The sequence below is a fragment of the Paramisgurnus dabryanus genome, chromosome 11 (assembly GCF_030506205.2).
Source record: "Paramisgurnus dabryanus chromosome 11, PD_genome_1.1, whole genome shotgun sequence".
NCBI classification, from domain to species: Eukaryota; Metazoa; Chordata; class Actinopteri; order Cypriniformes; family Cobitidae; genus Paramisgurnus; species Paramisgurnus dabryanus.
In genome coordinates this window covers 8703207-8720807 of record NC_133347.1, presented here as the reverse complement: position 1 = coordinate 8720807, position 17601 = coordinate 8703207, and the positions used below count along the sequence as shown (strand labels likewise).

General features: G+C 38.0%; 2 protein-coding genes across 3 annotated transcripts in view; both read left to right on the top strand.

Moving 5' to 3' along the window:
• Positions 1 to 17601, top strand: part of agbl4 (AGBL carboxypeptidase 4) — a 549929-nt gene that overhangs the window by 420856 nt on the left and 111472 nt on the right. The gene's annotated exons all lie outside the window — the stretch shown is intronic.
• Positions 1002 to 16659, top strand: bend5 (BEN domain containing 5). Its single transcript, XM_065248474.2, has 6 exons — positions 1002 to 1321; positions 3197 to 3318; positions 4106 to 4499; positions 9147 to 9295; positions 12153 to 12366; positions 14261 to 16659. Exons 1-6 carry the CDS (start codon positions 1153 to 1155, stop codon positions 14455 to 14457), a joined length of 1245 nt encoding a protein of 414 aa, XP_065104546.1. The 5' UTR covers positions 1002 to 1152; the 3' UTR covers positions 14458 to 16659.

Sequence of the window (17601 nt, the reverse complement as noted above, 5' to 3'; positions counted from 1 at the left end):
ACTTTAAGCCGGGTGGCTCTTTTAAAGTGTAAATGTATTAATAAGTAAGTGATCATAAGTGAATGAAATATGGGTCACATGACAATGCAAACTGTAATGTAGTATAGTGGATGTAGTACAGTTTGTCCAGAATGTGTACATACTGCACCAACACATCATACTGTATAGTATCAGTATGAAGTAATTTAATGAGGTAATTACTTAATTTAAAGGAGTAGTCCACTTTAAAGATGGGGCCCATTGACTTACCATAGTATTTCTTTTCCTACTAAAAAAGTCAATGGACCCCATCTTGGACTACTCCTTTAATTCTACACATAATGTCTTGGTAAGTGATTTGAGATAGAGCATATTAAACTAACAAGATTTATAAATATATTTGAAATGTCCATTTAAGTTTGCTGATGGTATCTTAACTACATACTCCAAATTTCTACGTCTAGGCTTGTCACTTTTTACACTTTTATCACACTGTGGGTAGATAAGGTGTGTCGTGCAAAGTCAGATAGTTGTTGTGAAACACTTCCCGTAATTCATTGAATGACTGACAGTGGTTTTCATACAAAATTACTCTCTACTAAAAGAGAATAAATATGTATATTCTCCTATTTCCATCTGGGAATATGGAAAAATCCCATATTTCCATTGAAAGAAATGTTATTATAAATGTTATTATACCTGCCCTACAAATATATATATATACAACCAATAAATTCCAATTAAAATCATTAAATCCAATAGAATTTATGTGATGGTTTCTATTGTTTTTTTTCAGCAGGGTAGGTTGGTCCTGAAATTACAAAGTTAAGGAACCCCTGTTTTATACAGCAACTGTATTTTAAGATTTTTTTTAAGAAAAGTAATATTATGTTTTTTCAGTTACAAGTTTTACAAAAAGTTAATAAAATAACAAGACATGAAAATGACACTAAACAAACCTCTTATCGCTCTTGTTTCGATTAGTTCGGTCTAAAGTAAAGAGGGGGCGCTCTGCTGTTCCTCAACCGATACGCAGCAGTCAGGCAGAAGCAGTCGATCGCAGAGGCCTCCTCCACTCTCTCCCCCTCTGTGTTTATATATGTTTTTAAAAATCTTTTTTGAGGGAAGCTGCCAAGCCCTATCCCAAAGAGCAGGGACCAAAGAGCAAAAATAATGTACGCTTTCGTGCGTTTCTTGGAGGACGACATGTGCTACGCGTTACCTGTGTCAGACGTGAAAGATTTCCAGCCTGTGCACAAAAGAGATTTTGACGATCAGAAGGTGTATGTGGTGCTGAGAGGTACAGGCCAGCCTGCAAAAGCACACATCCTCGCCCTGGCAGGTGAGTTTTGCTCTTCTTGTTATATTAATAATGCAAATAACAATAACGATATGCTTTAACATGCGTGTTTACAGTATTGCTTAGTAGATAATCTGTTCGTGCACGCTCGAATAGTTCAATATTATGCAACTTTAATACATTTTCATATAGTTACATTAATATTTGAATGTGCATGCGCATCTGTCAATCGCTACAGTATGTTAATGAGTCAATAATGAAAGTGTATGGACCGATCGTTCAAATCATATCACATGGGCTACACCAACATGATTTAACACACGTGTTTTTGAACGTTTACATGTGTGTGTTGAACATTAAAGCCACAATATGTGTGATGTGTTGTGCTGTGATTTAATATATAGTGACGGAGAAATGTCCAGATTTGATGTGTTTGAACCAGTCTGCCGTTTTAGCATATCGCGAAAATGTTTGTTTTCTCACCACTCGTAGTTAAGTGATGTAAGACATGTAATTTGAAGGAGAGAGCATGTTAGTGATGTTTGTATAATGTAAATAAACAAAAGCACGTAAATAGATTACGTTTGCAAAATATGAGGCTCAACATGCTAGGCGAGTGATAGCTTGCTGCTAGCGCTTCCCTCATCATCGACGGATCGTATCAACGATTTCGAGATGAAAATAACAACCGTAATAATAACAACAATAGTGTATTTTACCTGATAAACGTATAGACTTGTGGTGTAGATAACACGTTTACCCGTATTATAAAAGCTAGTTGTGTTTAGCTCAAGCTGCTAAGTGATACTGTCAACATATTAGCTACACAGGTAAGGGTTGTTTTGTGTGACATGTTTATTTTAATGTCCTTAAAACCGTACTATACTGTTTAATTATAACCAGTATAACTTCCCAGTGTCACACACCTTGAATTCGACAGTGTTATGTGTCGTTTAAATCAGTGTTGGTGGCAGATTTGTGTCAGATTTGTTATCATGCCACTTCCTGCTTTAGTCACTTTCACTGCTGCCTGCCACAGTTAAATTATGACTGGTTAGATACCACCTTACTAATCCACATATGTGGCTTTACTTACAACCCTAAAGTTTGTAATGGAGTCGAGGATATGTTTTATAAAGCTGGTAAATTAGGTAAAATTAAGTAGTTGTGTAACAGTATCTGTTGTAACAGAAGGTTACTCTCATGTCACATATGTGGTATGTAAAGATTTGAATATGGTAAAAATTCAAGTAATGATTGATATCACGATTTACTCGCTTGGATGTAGATGGGTGCATTGACTTTATCTCTGCTGGAAAAAGCAATACGAATTCTAATGGTTTCCATTATGAAAACCATTATGAACCATTAGCTGTATACCATTAAAGCCATTACAAACTGTAGTAGTGTATTTTGGGCGTTATTCCAGTTGGGTTTAATGGTGTTCTATTGGTTCCCATCCTACCAATGGAACCCAACACATTACCAGTAGAGACCCACAGAGACCATTATAGTTTCCATGAAAACTAATACAATTTCCATTAGAACCATTAAAGCCATTAGAATTGCCATGATGTTTTTTTTGTTGGTGTAGGGATGTGCCATTAATCCGGTCTGCCTTTTCCAAGCAAGCGGCCTTGATTGTGTGACACTGCATCACAAGCTGACAGCTGTGACGACCCTGCCTGTCAAAATTATATTGATGGTGCACTGTCAACGTCGCTTTGCAAAGTTAAACGCTCCATTAATAGTTTATTATAACGCTACCTAGTCGTCTATGTCACTACAAGGTTACAGCAAAACTTTTTCGCCCGGCCTCGTAAAATGTTCTTTTGCTGATGTGTCCTTGTTTTAAACGTATCATACAGAAATGAAATACAATTTGCACTTCTGACATTGTTCCTTTTTTTTTTTTAGAAAGCATTGAGGAATTTGAGCACAGTATTATGCAAAAGAAGATGAAAATACCCAAGATGTCTAACAGAAACACAGTGGAGAATCACTTTGGGGAGGAGAGAATGCCCCTTAGACATAAAAAGGTAAATTTGGACAACCTTTTTTAAAGAGCACAGCACATTTTTAAGATTTCAAAGGGCCTTTGCTGTAGTTTGCAGGCTGTAAGTGGTTTGGATTTGTTCCACAGATCAGGAATGGATCAGAAGGGATTTATTTTACAGATAAGAAGTTATAATTCTGCAAACAAGGAAAAAACTTTGCTTCTTTTGACACTTACTGGAATTGATCCTGTCATTTAATGTGTATCAGGCATGTTTAAATCTGATTAAGTTCGCAAGATATTATAAACTTATTAACTGTGATCCATTAAGTTTATGAGCTGGTTTTGAATGCTCTTGCAGTTCACTTAACTACTTTATTTGCAATGGTTTATTGTTTCTTTTTAAGCAGATTTGTTTAACTGATTTGAACTGAGTTGGCCTATAGTTTTTATTTCACAGGGTTTATTAATGAGTCAGTTTAGCTCTGTTAGCTTCATCTACTCATAAAGGTTTATGGTTTATAAAAGGCTTTGAATATCATCTGTTTGCTGGTGTAATATTTCCATTTCTCTACGACTCAATCAAGTTTCTCTAATAGCATATTTTTACAATACTGCTGTATTGTATTCTGGAAATCCATAGCTTTTTTTATTTGATGCATTAGTACAGCAGTCTTGCTTTTGGCCCTTAAAGAGTTAAAACTAAACTCTAGATCAGGCTTGAGCATATCTCATATAAGAGTTTATATGAGCATTTACTCGTATAAAAAGCATTTACTTGTATACCATTTGGACTAGTTAGCGGTAAAACTGTCAACTTTCTGATGCAGGTCCAGTTGCAGGAACAGCAGCGTTCCAGTTCCAACTCTTCAAAGAGCCTTGCTGCCGTGGTGGCACGACTGGAGAGAAACGCAGTGAACTCATGCACGGAAGGGGAGGAACTGGACAGGCTCACAAATGAGGAGGAGGAGGAAGAAGAAGAAGAGGAGGAAGAGCAGGATGAGGCCGTGGTGCCTCGCGTGCTGTACGAGGAGCTGGTGCACAACTACAGGCAGCAGGAAGAGGAAATGCGACGTCTGCAACAGGAACTGGAGCGCACGCGCAGACAGTTGCTGCAGCAGGCCAAAAAACTCAAGGAGTATGGAAGTCTGCTCACCGAAGTCAAGGAGTTGCGTGACTTTAATCGTCGTCTGCAAGACGTCCTGCTTATGAGGCTTGGCAGTGGTAAGATTTGTATTTGATACATTTTAATACAGTAAAGTTTTCAAAGAAATACAGTTTTGATTGACACAACAGCAGGAAAGTGGTGTAAATACAAATTATATACCCATTTATAACAGTGCAATTATCTCTATTATAAATTACAGTTTCAAATACTGTGTTCTGCGTGTTTCTACAGCCAAAGTTTCATATTTGTGCCTAACTTCACAATCAAAACAGAATATTTCCATACTGTATTCAACTTCTGAAGTTTTTCCACTGCGTGGTATGACATTTTGGTACGTCTCAGTTTGGGGGTTTTTTCCACTGTTTACAGTACCTAGTGCCTGGTACTTTTTTGGTATTACCTTAGATGAGTTTCAAAGCGAGCCGTACCGATGCTACAATGTGACGTCCAAACACTGCAGATCACTAATTGTTCAACTACCAGCGTCATTGCTAAATGCAAGATTTAGCTTACCCTTGTGTGCTCTCGAGCAACCCAAGTGATGTCATTATATGCACTTTGTTGTACGAGTTCCCAAACTCCCTTTTTTAGCAGTGGAAACGCCACATGCTAAAAAACAAAAACACCATTCCATCAGTATGCTCCTTTGCTTCAGTGTTAAGCGTTTGGTTGTTTTGCTTTTATGATGATGTCATGGCGCAACTACACATTAAAGGTACAATGTGTAAAATTCAGGAGGATCTATTGACAGAAATAGAATATAATATACATAACTGTGTTTGTGTAAAGACTTTACATAATAAACTGTATTGTTTTGAATATCTTAGAATTAGCTGTTTTTCATCTACATACACCGCGGGTCCTCTTTCATGGAAGTCGCCGCCATGTTTCTACAGTAGCCCTAAATGTACAAACTGCTCTACAGTGTGCGTTTCGTCACTATGTTCTCTCAGAGGATGACAAGTTTGTCCTGTAGTGTTGGGTGATATGTCCCTTTTTGAGATCGTCAGCCTGTGAGATCGCCGATACTAGAGATCGAACGATATTTGATTTTCAGAGCCGGTGCCGATTATTACTGATCAAGTAGACCGATAACCGATATTTTGAACCGAAATGTCTAGTGTAAAAATGATGTCAAAATTAAGACTCAGGCTCTGACAAAAACTCTCAATGCTTTGAAACATTTTTAATTCTGACTTTAAGAAATGTTAATTATAACAATCATATTAATAATAACAAAAAAGAGCAGGAAGCACCTAAACTATATATACATAAATTAAATATATTAATTATTTTCTGATGATTTTATCGTTGCATACAATAGTAGAACTATTCAGTTGAAGGTATAGCGGAAGATTTTCCCGAATTATTTAAAAGAACCGCCCCTCGATATTTTTTAAAAAATGCTCCCGAGAGGGAACGCCTGTTAAACGCGTGCACGAGACAGAGAGAGAGCATGCAGGAGCTCAGTTCTTCTCTTCGCTCTGTTTACAAGTTTCTGTCGGCATGTTTACCGTGTCTGTGCGGTTCGTGACTTGTGCCAGGGCTAGCATCGCAAATCATAGCTTACATCAACTTTTACTAGCAGTGATTTTAAATGGATTTCTCCAAATAGCATGACAAAATGTACCTTAGAAACTTCGCGTGGGAAGCCCAACCTGTCCTTTTAGCTCACGCCAGCGTGTGAAATAGTCTTGTTTCTTTATTTATATTCCTTTCTCTTCTTGTTATACAATTCGTAGACACTTTTTCTCTTGCGACCCTCAGACATTTTGAAAAAAACACAGTGAGAACGCGACCTTCAATGAATGGTTGAAACCGTAGCACAACACACATACACGTGAAAGTGCGCATGTGCAGAAAGCGAACGTAGAGGCGAGCACGTACGATGGTTATACGTCAACATATAATCAGAATGATTGACATCTGGGATGACCAATAACAGTGGTGATCCACCCGGGAAACGAAAATCTTCCGCTGTACCTTTAATCATGTTGAACATCAATGGATGAACTATCATATGGATATAATGATTAACTAAACAATTTGTATTATTTAATAGGTGTAAATATTGTAATTGCCTTCATAGCTTTACTGTGTATGTTTTTAAAAAGACCGCAAATGTTAATTAAGATTAATAAATTACACAAAAAATAACGCGTTAAACATTTTTAACGCATTTTAATCGCACTTATTTTGGCACCGCGGAACATTTCTCATTGGATGAGTTTCGGCAGACCGATTATACTGGAGCACCAACTAGCGTTCATGACTTCAGACAACAACAAACCACAGTGAACATGAACGTAGAAGCTGATGAGATCGCTTTGGTTGGTCCCGTGGATGGGAATTTTTTTATAAAAAACTAACGGATGGAAGCGTCGATAAGAGCATGGTTGTGTGTAAGCTATGCAACAAGGAATTCACATATCACCGCAGCATCATCTCAATGCAAAACATATAGCAGCTAGCGTGGACATTAGCCCGACTCCGAGTACAACGACTTGGTTGAACAAAAATAAACAATATTTTGTTGCTTAAACTTATGTATTCAGTCATTATTCATGGTATACTAAAAATCCATGTGAAAAAAATAACTTCTCAATGTTCTCAGGTCAAATATTTATATGTGATTAAAATGTGATTAATTTCGATTAATTAATTACAAAGCCTCTAATTAATTAGATAAATTTTTTTAATCGAGTCCCGGTCGTAATATGAACGTTTATGTGTAATAAATAAGTCGCAAAAAATAACTTGATCTGTTACTTGTTGCGAGCAGCTTGAGACGAGGCGCGTGTGTTTGCATGCATTAGAGCGCACTGACTGAAGACCGAAGTGCTCGATTTCTTTATGCTTTACAATGGCTTGTATTATTAAAATGACATGACTTGCAATGACGTGCAAATGCCAGCTCGGTCAACTGCCTGAAACGCGTGCTAAACTTTTGTATTGCAGTGTCCAACTCGCTTGCAGAGCGAAATCATTTCAAAGCAGCTCCAGTTAGAAAGGGCTTTCTGCTGTATCTTCAGCCTCCTGCGCTGATTGGCCGGACTCGTGACTCCCAGCAAATCAGATGGGCGGTAGGCGGGCATTGCTGTAGGCAACTGAATAGAGTGCCCTGTTCCTTGTTCAGCCGGCTCTCACTAAATAAATGGCTGCGTCAGAGCCAAAATAGCGCATTTCAAAATTATATTACTTTATCGGCAACTCGGCTTTTAAAATTGTTGATGATCGGCAAAATGCTTAATATTGACGTCGATAATCGGCCAGATCGGTAATCGGTCGACCCCCTAGCCGATACATGATAGTATCGCGGGGCGGGGCAGTAGTTTAACCATTTATTTATTTTGTTCATTTTTACTTATGACAAGCCACTTGATTGGTGGAAAAAACAAAGGGAAAACTGTCATGACCACACCCTTTTTATAACTGATGCCAGTAATCCATCCACATCAATGAGTCCAGGTAAAATTGACTTCGTGCCAGAGAGCAGGAACAACACACTTGCTGGTTTTAACCCTCTGCGCGCCTTACAACCTCTCTAGTGCTAGTAAATGTCAGAGCCGTGTGTATTGCGCATTACAAGTTCAGGAGTCCATGCCATGCCAAAGTGAAGCCAACAAACCCTCTCATGCAATGAAAAGCACGCAATGAACATGTTAATGTGAAACTATGATGATGATAATAACCATCGCCAACTATCGTCATGAAAGCCGTTATTGGCGATATGTTTTTGTGGAATAACTTAATATTGTAAGGCATTACTTTTAAAAGTAACTTTTCTCAACCCTGGGGGCTACCATAGCTTTACTATACGTTTTGAAAAGGACAGGTGATCTTTGGACTGAGCCATTGGTTGCAATTCACAGTCTCACCACAAGATGACGCTAAAACTTCCTGATTGCACCTTTAAATCTATAATCCCACCCACATTAAAGCGGTACTAAATTGCAGCGGATTGTAAACTGAGCAAAAGTAAAATGAGCCGAGCCCAACAGTACCACGCAGTGAAAATGCACTATTTATCTTTTTAATGAACATGCAATAACTTGTGAATTAATTAATTTTCTATGTTTAGACACCAGCATGTAGATAAATTCTAGTAGAAATAGACTAGAAATACATTTTAATTTTAAAGGTATCCTTCTTTCATATTTTTTATAATGGTGAACAAAAATGTAACTTGGCTGTTTAGAGGATAAAGTTATCTCTTTTTGCTTCATACCAGTATACCGAGGTTTCCATGTAGATCATATCTGAAATGGATGAACACTACAGTACAAACTGTTTAAAAGGACATAGTGTCCAGGGCTTTCAGGCCAGTGTCCTGGACAGCTGCTGTATGTGTGGGGAACAGACTGTGGTGTGGAACAGTCAGAAGATTAGACCGGTCAGGGTTCTTTAGGGTCAGTAGCGCAGTACACTGACCGATACTAAAACTTAACAGATACATTAGGGCTTAGTGTGGACAACCACCAAGCCAGCTTACTGAGCTTAAATAACCCAGTTTGTCTCCAAGCACTAGGGGATCCGCATTTTAGGCAACAGTCCAACTGGAGCTGACCAGGGCTTACTACAGCTGCACTGGACCGAATGAAGTCAAAACCATCATTAGAAAGCCAGAGCATCTGCTTTTAACACTTTGTCCTGTCATCTTTCTCTTGTTTAATTATGCTTTACTAAATGTTTTGCTTATACAGAGCCGATGCATGACAATGGTACACAGACAATCAGACCAGAGGTGGTGGAGCCAATCAATGAACCACAGGAGGTGTGTCAAGAGGAGGCCAACACTAGCTCCACCCACTCCCCATCTCCTAGGACCGTCTACACCTTCAATGATGGAAAAGTAAGTGTGTTTGTATCGTCTATGAATTGTTGCAGTCACTGTGGCACCTCATGACATCATGCATCCTTCTGGAAAAACGGCTATGTTTTGTTTTTATTGAGCCTTTTAAGAGTCATAATTACAAAAAAAGAAAATAATGCATGTTGGAAGTAGCATAAGCGTAACTATATTCTGACACAAGTCCTATTTTTGGATGGGGGCCTCGTAGGTCATCTTTTTAACTAATACTGTAATTTATGTCTTATCCTAAAACTTCCATATGTCAGTTCTTGTGCAGTTGACATCAAAGCGATATCATATATATCTGTGACCATTAACTTTATAAAAAGCATCCCTTCCACAGCCTGATTCCCTTTAACTCGCATGGTGCGCTTCAGTCGCATTAAAGAAATGGATCATCATAGGTGGATAATAATTGTACTATATTTGTCTCTCATTGACTATTGCTCCGGTGTGCTTTGTGTTTCAGTGTTACTTTCAATGTTTTGCAGTGGTGCAGTTTGTCTAATTGACTAGCAAAATCCCCCCCCACCTCTACATCAGTCTCAAAGGGCCTTTTAACCAGAACACTTGCTGTGATTTTGAGCCCTGTTAGCAGACATTGGGTCTGCGTTTTGCGTTCTTCCGCCTGCCTCACATGACAGGGGGGAATTTGTGTTACATGCTGAAAGGGTTTTCAGTTCAAGCGTGAAGAACAAAAGCAAATTAGGCCCTTACACGTACGTGCACATATCCGGTATTAATTATTTGTACCGCAGGAGTGACAGGTAGCCGTAGAAAAGCAAATCTCTTCTAAGTTAAGAGCAGTGAAAAGCTTGTCTACTGGACCAGGGCCTAAAGCACATTAGTTGCATTGGGGAAAAGCCGCTGGATCGCGGCCTGAAGACTGCTAAGGGTGACAAAGCAGAAGGCACATTACCTCAACTGTTAGCCAGCAGCTGCCCATCAATCCATCCTGATGCTTGTTGGGCTGTGTCCTCCACACACTGGCTTAAAAGTCAACACTTTGGTCTGGCATCTGTCAAAACGCATTACTACACTAAATGATCCCGTACGCTTCGTCATTTAATGTGTTTATGTCTCGTCTTTTATATTAGCTGGCCTGTGGGTCACAAAGGACAGATAAAACGGGCTCATGTGGCATAGGTCATAGCATCTTGGCACGCCATTTTGATGTTTAAGTTAAGCCTGGATGATTTGAAGGAAAATGCGATAACTTGCAGAACAGGACAATATGCGATACAATAATGCTTAAAAGGTGGGGTGCATGACCAGTGTTGACATTTAAAATCACTTTAACAAAAATGCCCCTACCCCAATAGAAACTCGACCTTCTTTTGATAGACCCGCCCCACACATACGCAACCCAGGTAACGATGTTGGTTAGTAGACATAGCCCTTACTGCTGATTGGCTAAAAGTGTGTTTTGATACTCGGCCCAACTCCCTTTTTCAAAGATTTTCTCAAAAATCCTACACCCCGCCTTTAAGTTTGTTAATCAATTTAAATTTCTCTGTCTCGCTTAAAATGTTTACCATTGATAACTTTAACTAAGAACGATGAACTCTGGGTCACATTTTTATAGATTAAGACTTTTATTGTTTGCCCTTTCATTTTACTTTTGATACTGAAATATAAATGAATTTTAAACATCTTTTCTAGTCGTACTTTATATAATTAGACTACATTCTCGCCATTAATATAGCCTGAGGGGGCGGGTAAACCAAGGCGTTTGCGCCGGTGGCCAGCGTAGGTTTTTGGTTGTTTCTGATGTTAATTCCGTGCTTTTTCAAAAACGCCAGCTGGTGGCGGGTTTGTGTCCGTGTTGAGCGCCAGCACTCTGCAGTTTTTTCACGCTGAGAGTTGAAAAAAATTTTATTTTGGGGGGAAACGCTTAGGTCGTCATTGTCACTTCTCACTCGGCTGTCCAATCACAGTGGAGGGGCGGGACATATATCACAACAACCAATGGGCACATCAAGCAACGATTGATAAAAAATCATTAGTACACTGCAAAATTACTGTAATTTCTAACATTTAAGATGCTTTTTCTTGATGAGCAAAATGACCTAAGAAAAAGTCCACTTTTTAGAAAAAAAATATATAATTTATTGAATCTGTGCTTAAAACAAGGAAAATTATCTGCCACTGGGGTAAGAAAAAAAAACTTGAAATAAGTTAACTTTTTTCTTAAACATCTTATTCAAGAAACATTTTCTCAACCCATTGGCAGATATTTTTGCTTGTTTTAAGCACACATTCACTTAAATGTAAAAAAAGAGGACTTTTTCCTCTTAGGTCATTTTGCTTATCAAGAAAATGCATTTTGATTAAAAAAAAACGTAAATATTTGTACTGAAAGCAAGACAAAAATACTAAGTAAGAAAGTCATTTTTTGCAGTGTATCATTGCACCCCAAGTGCTCAGGTATAAATGGCAAGCACCTAGTTTGTGTCAGCACGCCCCCTTAGAAGTTGGCAGGGCGTTGAAAAGAAAGAAAGATACTAAAATAATTAGGTATATTAGTTTTACTTTATCTCTTTGACCAAAGGACAACTTAAGTATAAAGTGGCACATCTTTCCCCACTGGCTTCAGTTACCAGCACTAGTACATGAAACCTATTGTGCGTGCAATACAAATTGTTGTTAACAAGCTGTAATCTGTATTGCATAAAGATTATAGTTGTAACCTCCACAAACATTTATTCAATTCATTGCGAAAGGACAACTACCATGTCAGAAAGACCTCTGGGAACAGACCACATGACGCTGAAGTGATAGAAGATAAAAGCAAAGTCTTGTCTGTGATGTTTCCGTGTGTTTGCTGCATATTTAAACAAGAGTGTATCTGCTTTAGGTGCACTTGGGTGGAGGTATATGGGTGGAGGAAGAGAAGTGGCACCAGCTACAGCGAACACAAGGAGACTCAAAATTTACCAAAAACTTGGCGGTAATGATCTGGGGCACAGAAACCCTAAAGAACCGCAGCGTAACTGGCGTCGCAACAAAGAAGAAAAAAGATGCCCTTCCCAAACCTCCCCTCTCACCAAGCAAGCTGAAAATCGTCAGAGGTAAGTACATTGGCTTTGAAGGACACTATATTGTTTTGTTTTTTCTTTTTTTGTGTATTTTTTTCTGTCAGCATTCCAAAATTTTAGTAGTTTATGCTAGTATTTCAGTTAAAGGATTAGTCCATTTTCTTAAAAGAAAAATCCAGATAATTTACTCACCAGCATGTCATCCAAATGTTGATGTCTTTCTTTGTTCAGTCGAGAAGAAATTATGTTTTTTGAGGAAAACATTGCAGGATTTTTCTCATTTTAATGGACTTTAATAGAGCCCAATATTTAATACTTAACTCAACACTTAACAGTTTTTTTCAACAGAGTTTCAAAGGACTCTAAACGATCCCAAACGAGGCAAAAGGGTCTTATCTAGCAAAACGATTGTCATTTTTGACAATAAAAATAAAAATATACACTTTTAAAGCACAACTTCTCGTTTAAATCCGGTCGTGATGCGCCAACGTGACCCCACGCAATACGTCATGACGTCAAGAGGTCACAGAGGACGAACGCGAAACTCCGTCTCAGTGTTTACAAGTGTTGAGAACGAGGACCGTTCCTACGTTGTTGTATGTCAACTGATACTAATTAATATCTTTGTGTCAGTTTATTGTTTACAATGGTCCGCAAATGTGCGTTTTATATATGTAACATGTGACCTCCCTACGTCACTACGCATTTACGTTAGGTGACGCTGGACCGGTTTTAGACGAGAAGTTGTGCTTTAAAAGTGTATATTTGTTATTTTTATTGTCAAAAATGACAATAGTTTTGCTAAATAAGACCCTTATGCCTCGTTTGGGATCATTTAGAGTCCTTTGAAACTCCGTTGAAAAAAACTGTTAAGTGTTGAGTTAAGTATTAAATGTTGGGCTCTATTAAAGTCCATTAAAATGAGAAAAATCCTGCAATGTTTTCCTCAAAAAACATAATTTCTTCTCGACTGAACAAAGAAAGACATCAAGATTTTGGATGACATGCTGGTGAGTAAATTATCTGGATTTTTCTTTTCAAGAAAATGGAATATTCCTTTAATATTAGTGATTGTAGCAAATAATAGCTAATAAGCTAATAAAAGACTATGCTATCAAATACATTTATAAGAAAAGTAGAAAAATAAAATAAAATGCAACAATACAATAATGTGTAGCCATATTTCCTAGTTATGTACACTGCAAAAAAGTATTTTTCAAGAATAAAATGTCTTAGTATTTTTATCTTGTTTTCAGTAAAAATATCTAAATATCTTAAATTAAGATGCTTTTTCTAGATGAGCAAAACGACCCAAGAAAATAAGTCTAGTTTTTAGACCAAAAATATCAAATTTAAGTAATTTTGTGCATAAAACAAGCAAAAAAAATCTGCCAATGGGGTAAGCAAAATGTTCTTGAATTTTTCTTGAGTTTAGTGTTTAAGAAAAATTTTCAAGATTTTTTTACTTACCCTTTTTTTTTTGCTTGTTTTATGCACAAAATTAAATTAAATTTTATATTTTTGGTCTAAAAACTAGACTTATTTTCTTGGGTCTTTTTGCTTATCAAGAAAAAGCATCTTAATTTAAGAATGTTTAGATATTTTGACTGAAAACAAGACAAAAATAAAAAAAAAATTTCCTTGAAAATAATTTTTTGCCGTGTAAATATTTGTTTATTGTTTACGGTAGTCACAGGTTTGACCAATGAAACAGCTTGATGGTGTTAGTCGTTGTTTAAACTATTTGATTCATTGGCAATTACATGCTGCTAATAAACTTTGTGTGTTGTTAAGACCAAAAAGACAACTTGTGTTTATCGATTGCTGGTCAACTTAATGAGAACTCGAATGATTCGACCAGTCAGCCCTAAAATTAGTAATGATTTGTTTAAAAAGTTTTAATTGCTAACCGAATGCTTCGTTCCAGAGTGTCTGTATGACCGCGTGTCTCAAGAAACGGCCGACAGTGCGGAGATCACCCAGCGACTATCCAAAGTGAACAAGTACATCTGCGAAAAAATTATGGATATCAACAAATCCATCAAGAACGAGGAACGACGAGAGTCCAAGCTTCTTATCCAACAGACAGTGAAGATGGAAAACTTCCCCTACGACGGCATGTAGGGGTCTTGGAGTTGTCACCATAGCTCATTCTACTCCTCAAGGACTTCTGGTGGAGAAGGTGCACATAATCACTGGCGCTGCCAATTGAGATTTTCATTGATGCCCTCCCGAGACCTTGACCTGTCTTAATCTTACAGACCCTGTTTTAAGCCTGTCTGACAGCTTTACCTCTCCCCACACTGCATTAGCATCCTGCCATTCATTCTGTGAGCGAATCGAGTGGGGTGGGGCGTGGTTTTGTAAGCTTTGGGGTGGGTTGGATATTACGCGTGTTAGACAGGAGCGATCCTTTAAATCGTGTTCGTGAAAAATGTGTTTGGCACATCATCTTGTGTTCTGTGTCAGAACATGTACTAAAGAGAGGTTCCCTTCTGAAGTCTTCTTGTCTTAGGAGGGGTGTCATTAAATGTTGGCCTCAGATTTGGAGTCTTAGATGAGGTGGGTCACTTCAGAGGGACCGTGTGCTCTAAAGGTACTTAACAAAGAGAGTTGCACTTTTGAACAGGGTCACACCCTGCCTTGTCTTAATGAGCGATTGATTTAATTAATCAATCCGGGCCCAATAGCTCTGTTAATTGCTTTCATGAGATGACTACTGATGGTCTGTTCTTGTTCTTGATAGTTGTAAGGGAATGAGAGAGGGTGCATGTAGTCAATGGTGCTAAAAAATTGTCTTCAGAGAGGGATTAGCAGCATTTCTTTGGAAATTAGCTACTACAATTGTATTTCGATGCTCTTATTTTTCATCAGTACATTTATGGTGTTTTATTGTGTTTGCTTAACCTACGTTTTGGTGCTGTCAGGTCCTGCCGGGAAGTCGTAATTACGATGCGACATGCTTTTAGTTGTTTTGGACACAGCATGAAATAGAGAGGGCACAGTACTTGTTTTATTATGTACACGTTCACTTGTAATATTAGCTAATCTTTTGTATACAAAAGCAGCACATCCAGTACAATACTATATAAATTGCGTCCATAACTAATTTTAGTGAACCTAAACAACTAGCTATAGGAAATTTTTATTATTAGGTCTGCATAGATGGTGACCGCCTAAGTCCTTTTACCAGCCATAAATTGCACTTGGGTAAGATGGTAAGTGGAAATCAGAGGTGGGCTGCAAGGCCTTCTTCCAGCTGGCAATCATTGGGAACTGTGTTCTCCGTTTTATAGCAAGCTGTGATTGTAATATGAGCTGATATTGCTTTAACTGCACTTTGGTGTGTGAATGGAGAGACGCCAGGCACTGTGTGTGGATGTGAGGTAAAACTGTCAGCAGCGCCAACCTCTTCTTCCCGACCAAACCAACAGCAGGATCTCTGCTTCAGCCCACCTGTAGAGGGCACACTGTTAAGGGGAGAAAATTAGATAATGTGAGCCACGCTTTCCACACTTTATTCATTTGTCTCTCCCCTAAGTGTAGCCTATTTTTTTTATTTCATTAATTCTTTACAAACCGTGTGGCTTGGCGTAATGAAAACAAAACAAAGGATCCTCCTTCAGATTTAGGTTCCTGACTGTGATGCCATAATTGCTAACTGTGAAATAACCACAGATGCCACGCCAGCCCACTATCTGTTTTTTATTTTGTTGAATTATTTTTTATCATTGATTTAATTTGTTAGCGGTGTGAAAATTTCAGTGTATAGTTGGAATATATTCTCATCGTTTGCATCCAGGCCGCACCTTATTTCACTAAAGCTCCTGGTTCGAAGCCGAGTCTAACAATATTGTAATTCTGTCTTTATCTTTGCTGGTTCATATATAGTTTATAATCATTTCTACTTTTTACAGTGTATATGTGACGTTTCGATATTATCGTAGGGTACTCATCTTTTTTAAAGATTGCAGGGCACTTCAAGTACACATCCTCTCTATTGACAGAATTTAATATTATTGTGGATTTTTACCACAGGTGTATTAGTGCTTCAAAAACATCAATTTAAGAATTTCACCTCACTGTGAGTCATTCGTTCCAGATTATCTCTCATTTCATTCAGAGTCATTTCCGTCTAGTGGCAGTCATTGCCCAACTTTCCGTTTTGAGGAAATCATTGTCCACAACATAGCACTTTAATTCTAAAAAAAGACATTTAAATATATTAATAATACTTGTTTAAAGGAAAAAACCACCGTTTTTCAATATATTACTATGTTCTTACCTCAACTTAGACGGATTAATACATACCTATCTTTTTTCAATGCATGCACTTTATCTTTGTACAGCGCTTCGTGAATGTGTTAGCATTTAGCCTAGCCCCATTCATTCTTTAGGATCCAAACAGTGATGAATGTAGTAGCCACCAAACACTTCCATGTTTTCCCTATTTAAAGACTGTTACATGAGTAATTACACAAGTAAGTATGGTGCCACAAAATAAAATGTGCCGATTTTTAAGGGGATAAAAAGAAGAACTATATTGTATGGCGGAAAAGCACTTAGTTTGCAGCACTTCGATCTTGGCGTGCAGTTACATCATGATTATAGAAGTTTGAGCGAGTTGTCAGGAGTGATGATGTTACTGTGCGCCAAGGTGGATGTGCTGCAAACAAAATATGGAAGTAGAGGTTAACACGGTCCAAAAATTCCTTCCCCAACCCAAAGAGATACATAAATGTGCTACACTGAACCGACCCATCTGTTATTTTGTAAGCTGGACCCGGAACCGACGCAGACCTATCTATTATTTAAAAGCTGGACCCGGAACCGAAGCGGACCCGTCTATTATTTTAAAGATGGACCCGAACTTGTCCGGGAAGACACAGACCCGACCGGCAAATATTCTAAAAGTCGGCATGAAAATAAAATTAAAAACTGTAATTTGTTTTGTAATATTGTGGTATTTCTATATAATTACTTATCTGTGAGCTTTATTGTTTTTAAAAAAAAATCATGTGCCCTCTTAATCTTTTATCAAAAATGCAAATCTCCTCCCCTCCTCAAAACGATCTCTCTTTACTTCCGGTCATATGGTATGGCAGGTGGGCGGGGTCTGGGAGAAGATCGCAGCAATTAGCACCACGACCCAACTTCAAACAATCCAATCAGATCTCGATGGACAAATTCAAATCCAGCCCTGCCTTATTTTATTTCAGAAGCCAGTTTCACCTTGGATATACGTCACCACGGGGAAAATTAGGCAAT

Coding starts and splice junctions, on each gene's coding strand:
- bend5 (XM_065248474.2), top strand. CDS start 1,153: ATGTACGCTTTCGTGCGTTTCTTGGAGGACGACATGTGCTACGCGTTA. Junction 1,322..3,196: donor ACACATCCTCGCCCTGGCAG/GTGAGTTTTGCT, acceptor TTTTTTTTTTAG/AAAGCATTGAGGAATTTGAG. Junction 12,367..14,260: donor CAAGCTGAAAATCGTCAGAG/GTAAGTACATTG, acceptor GCTTCGTTCCAG/AGTGTCTGTATGACCGCGTG.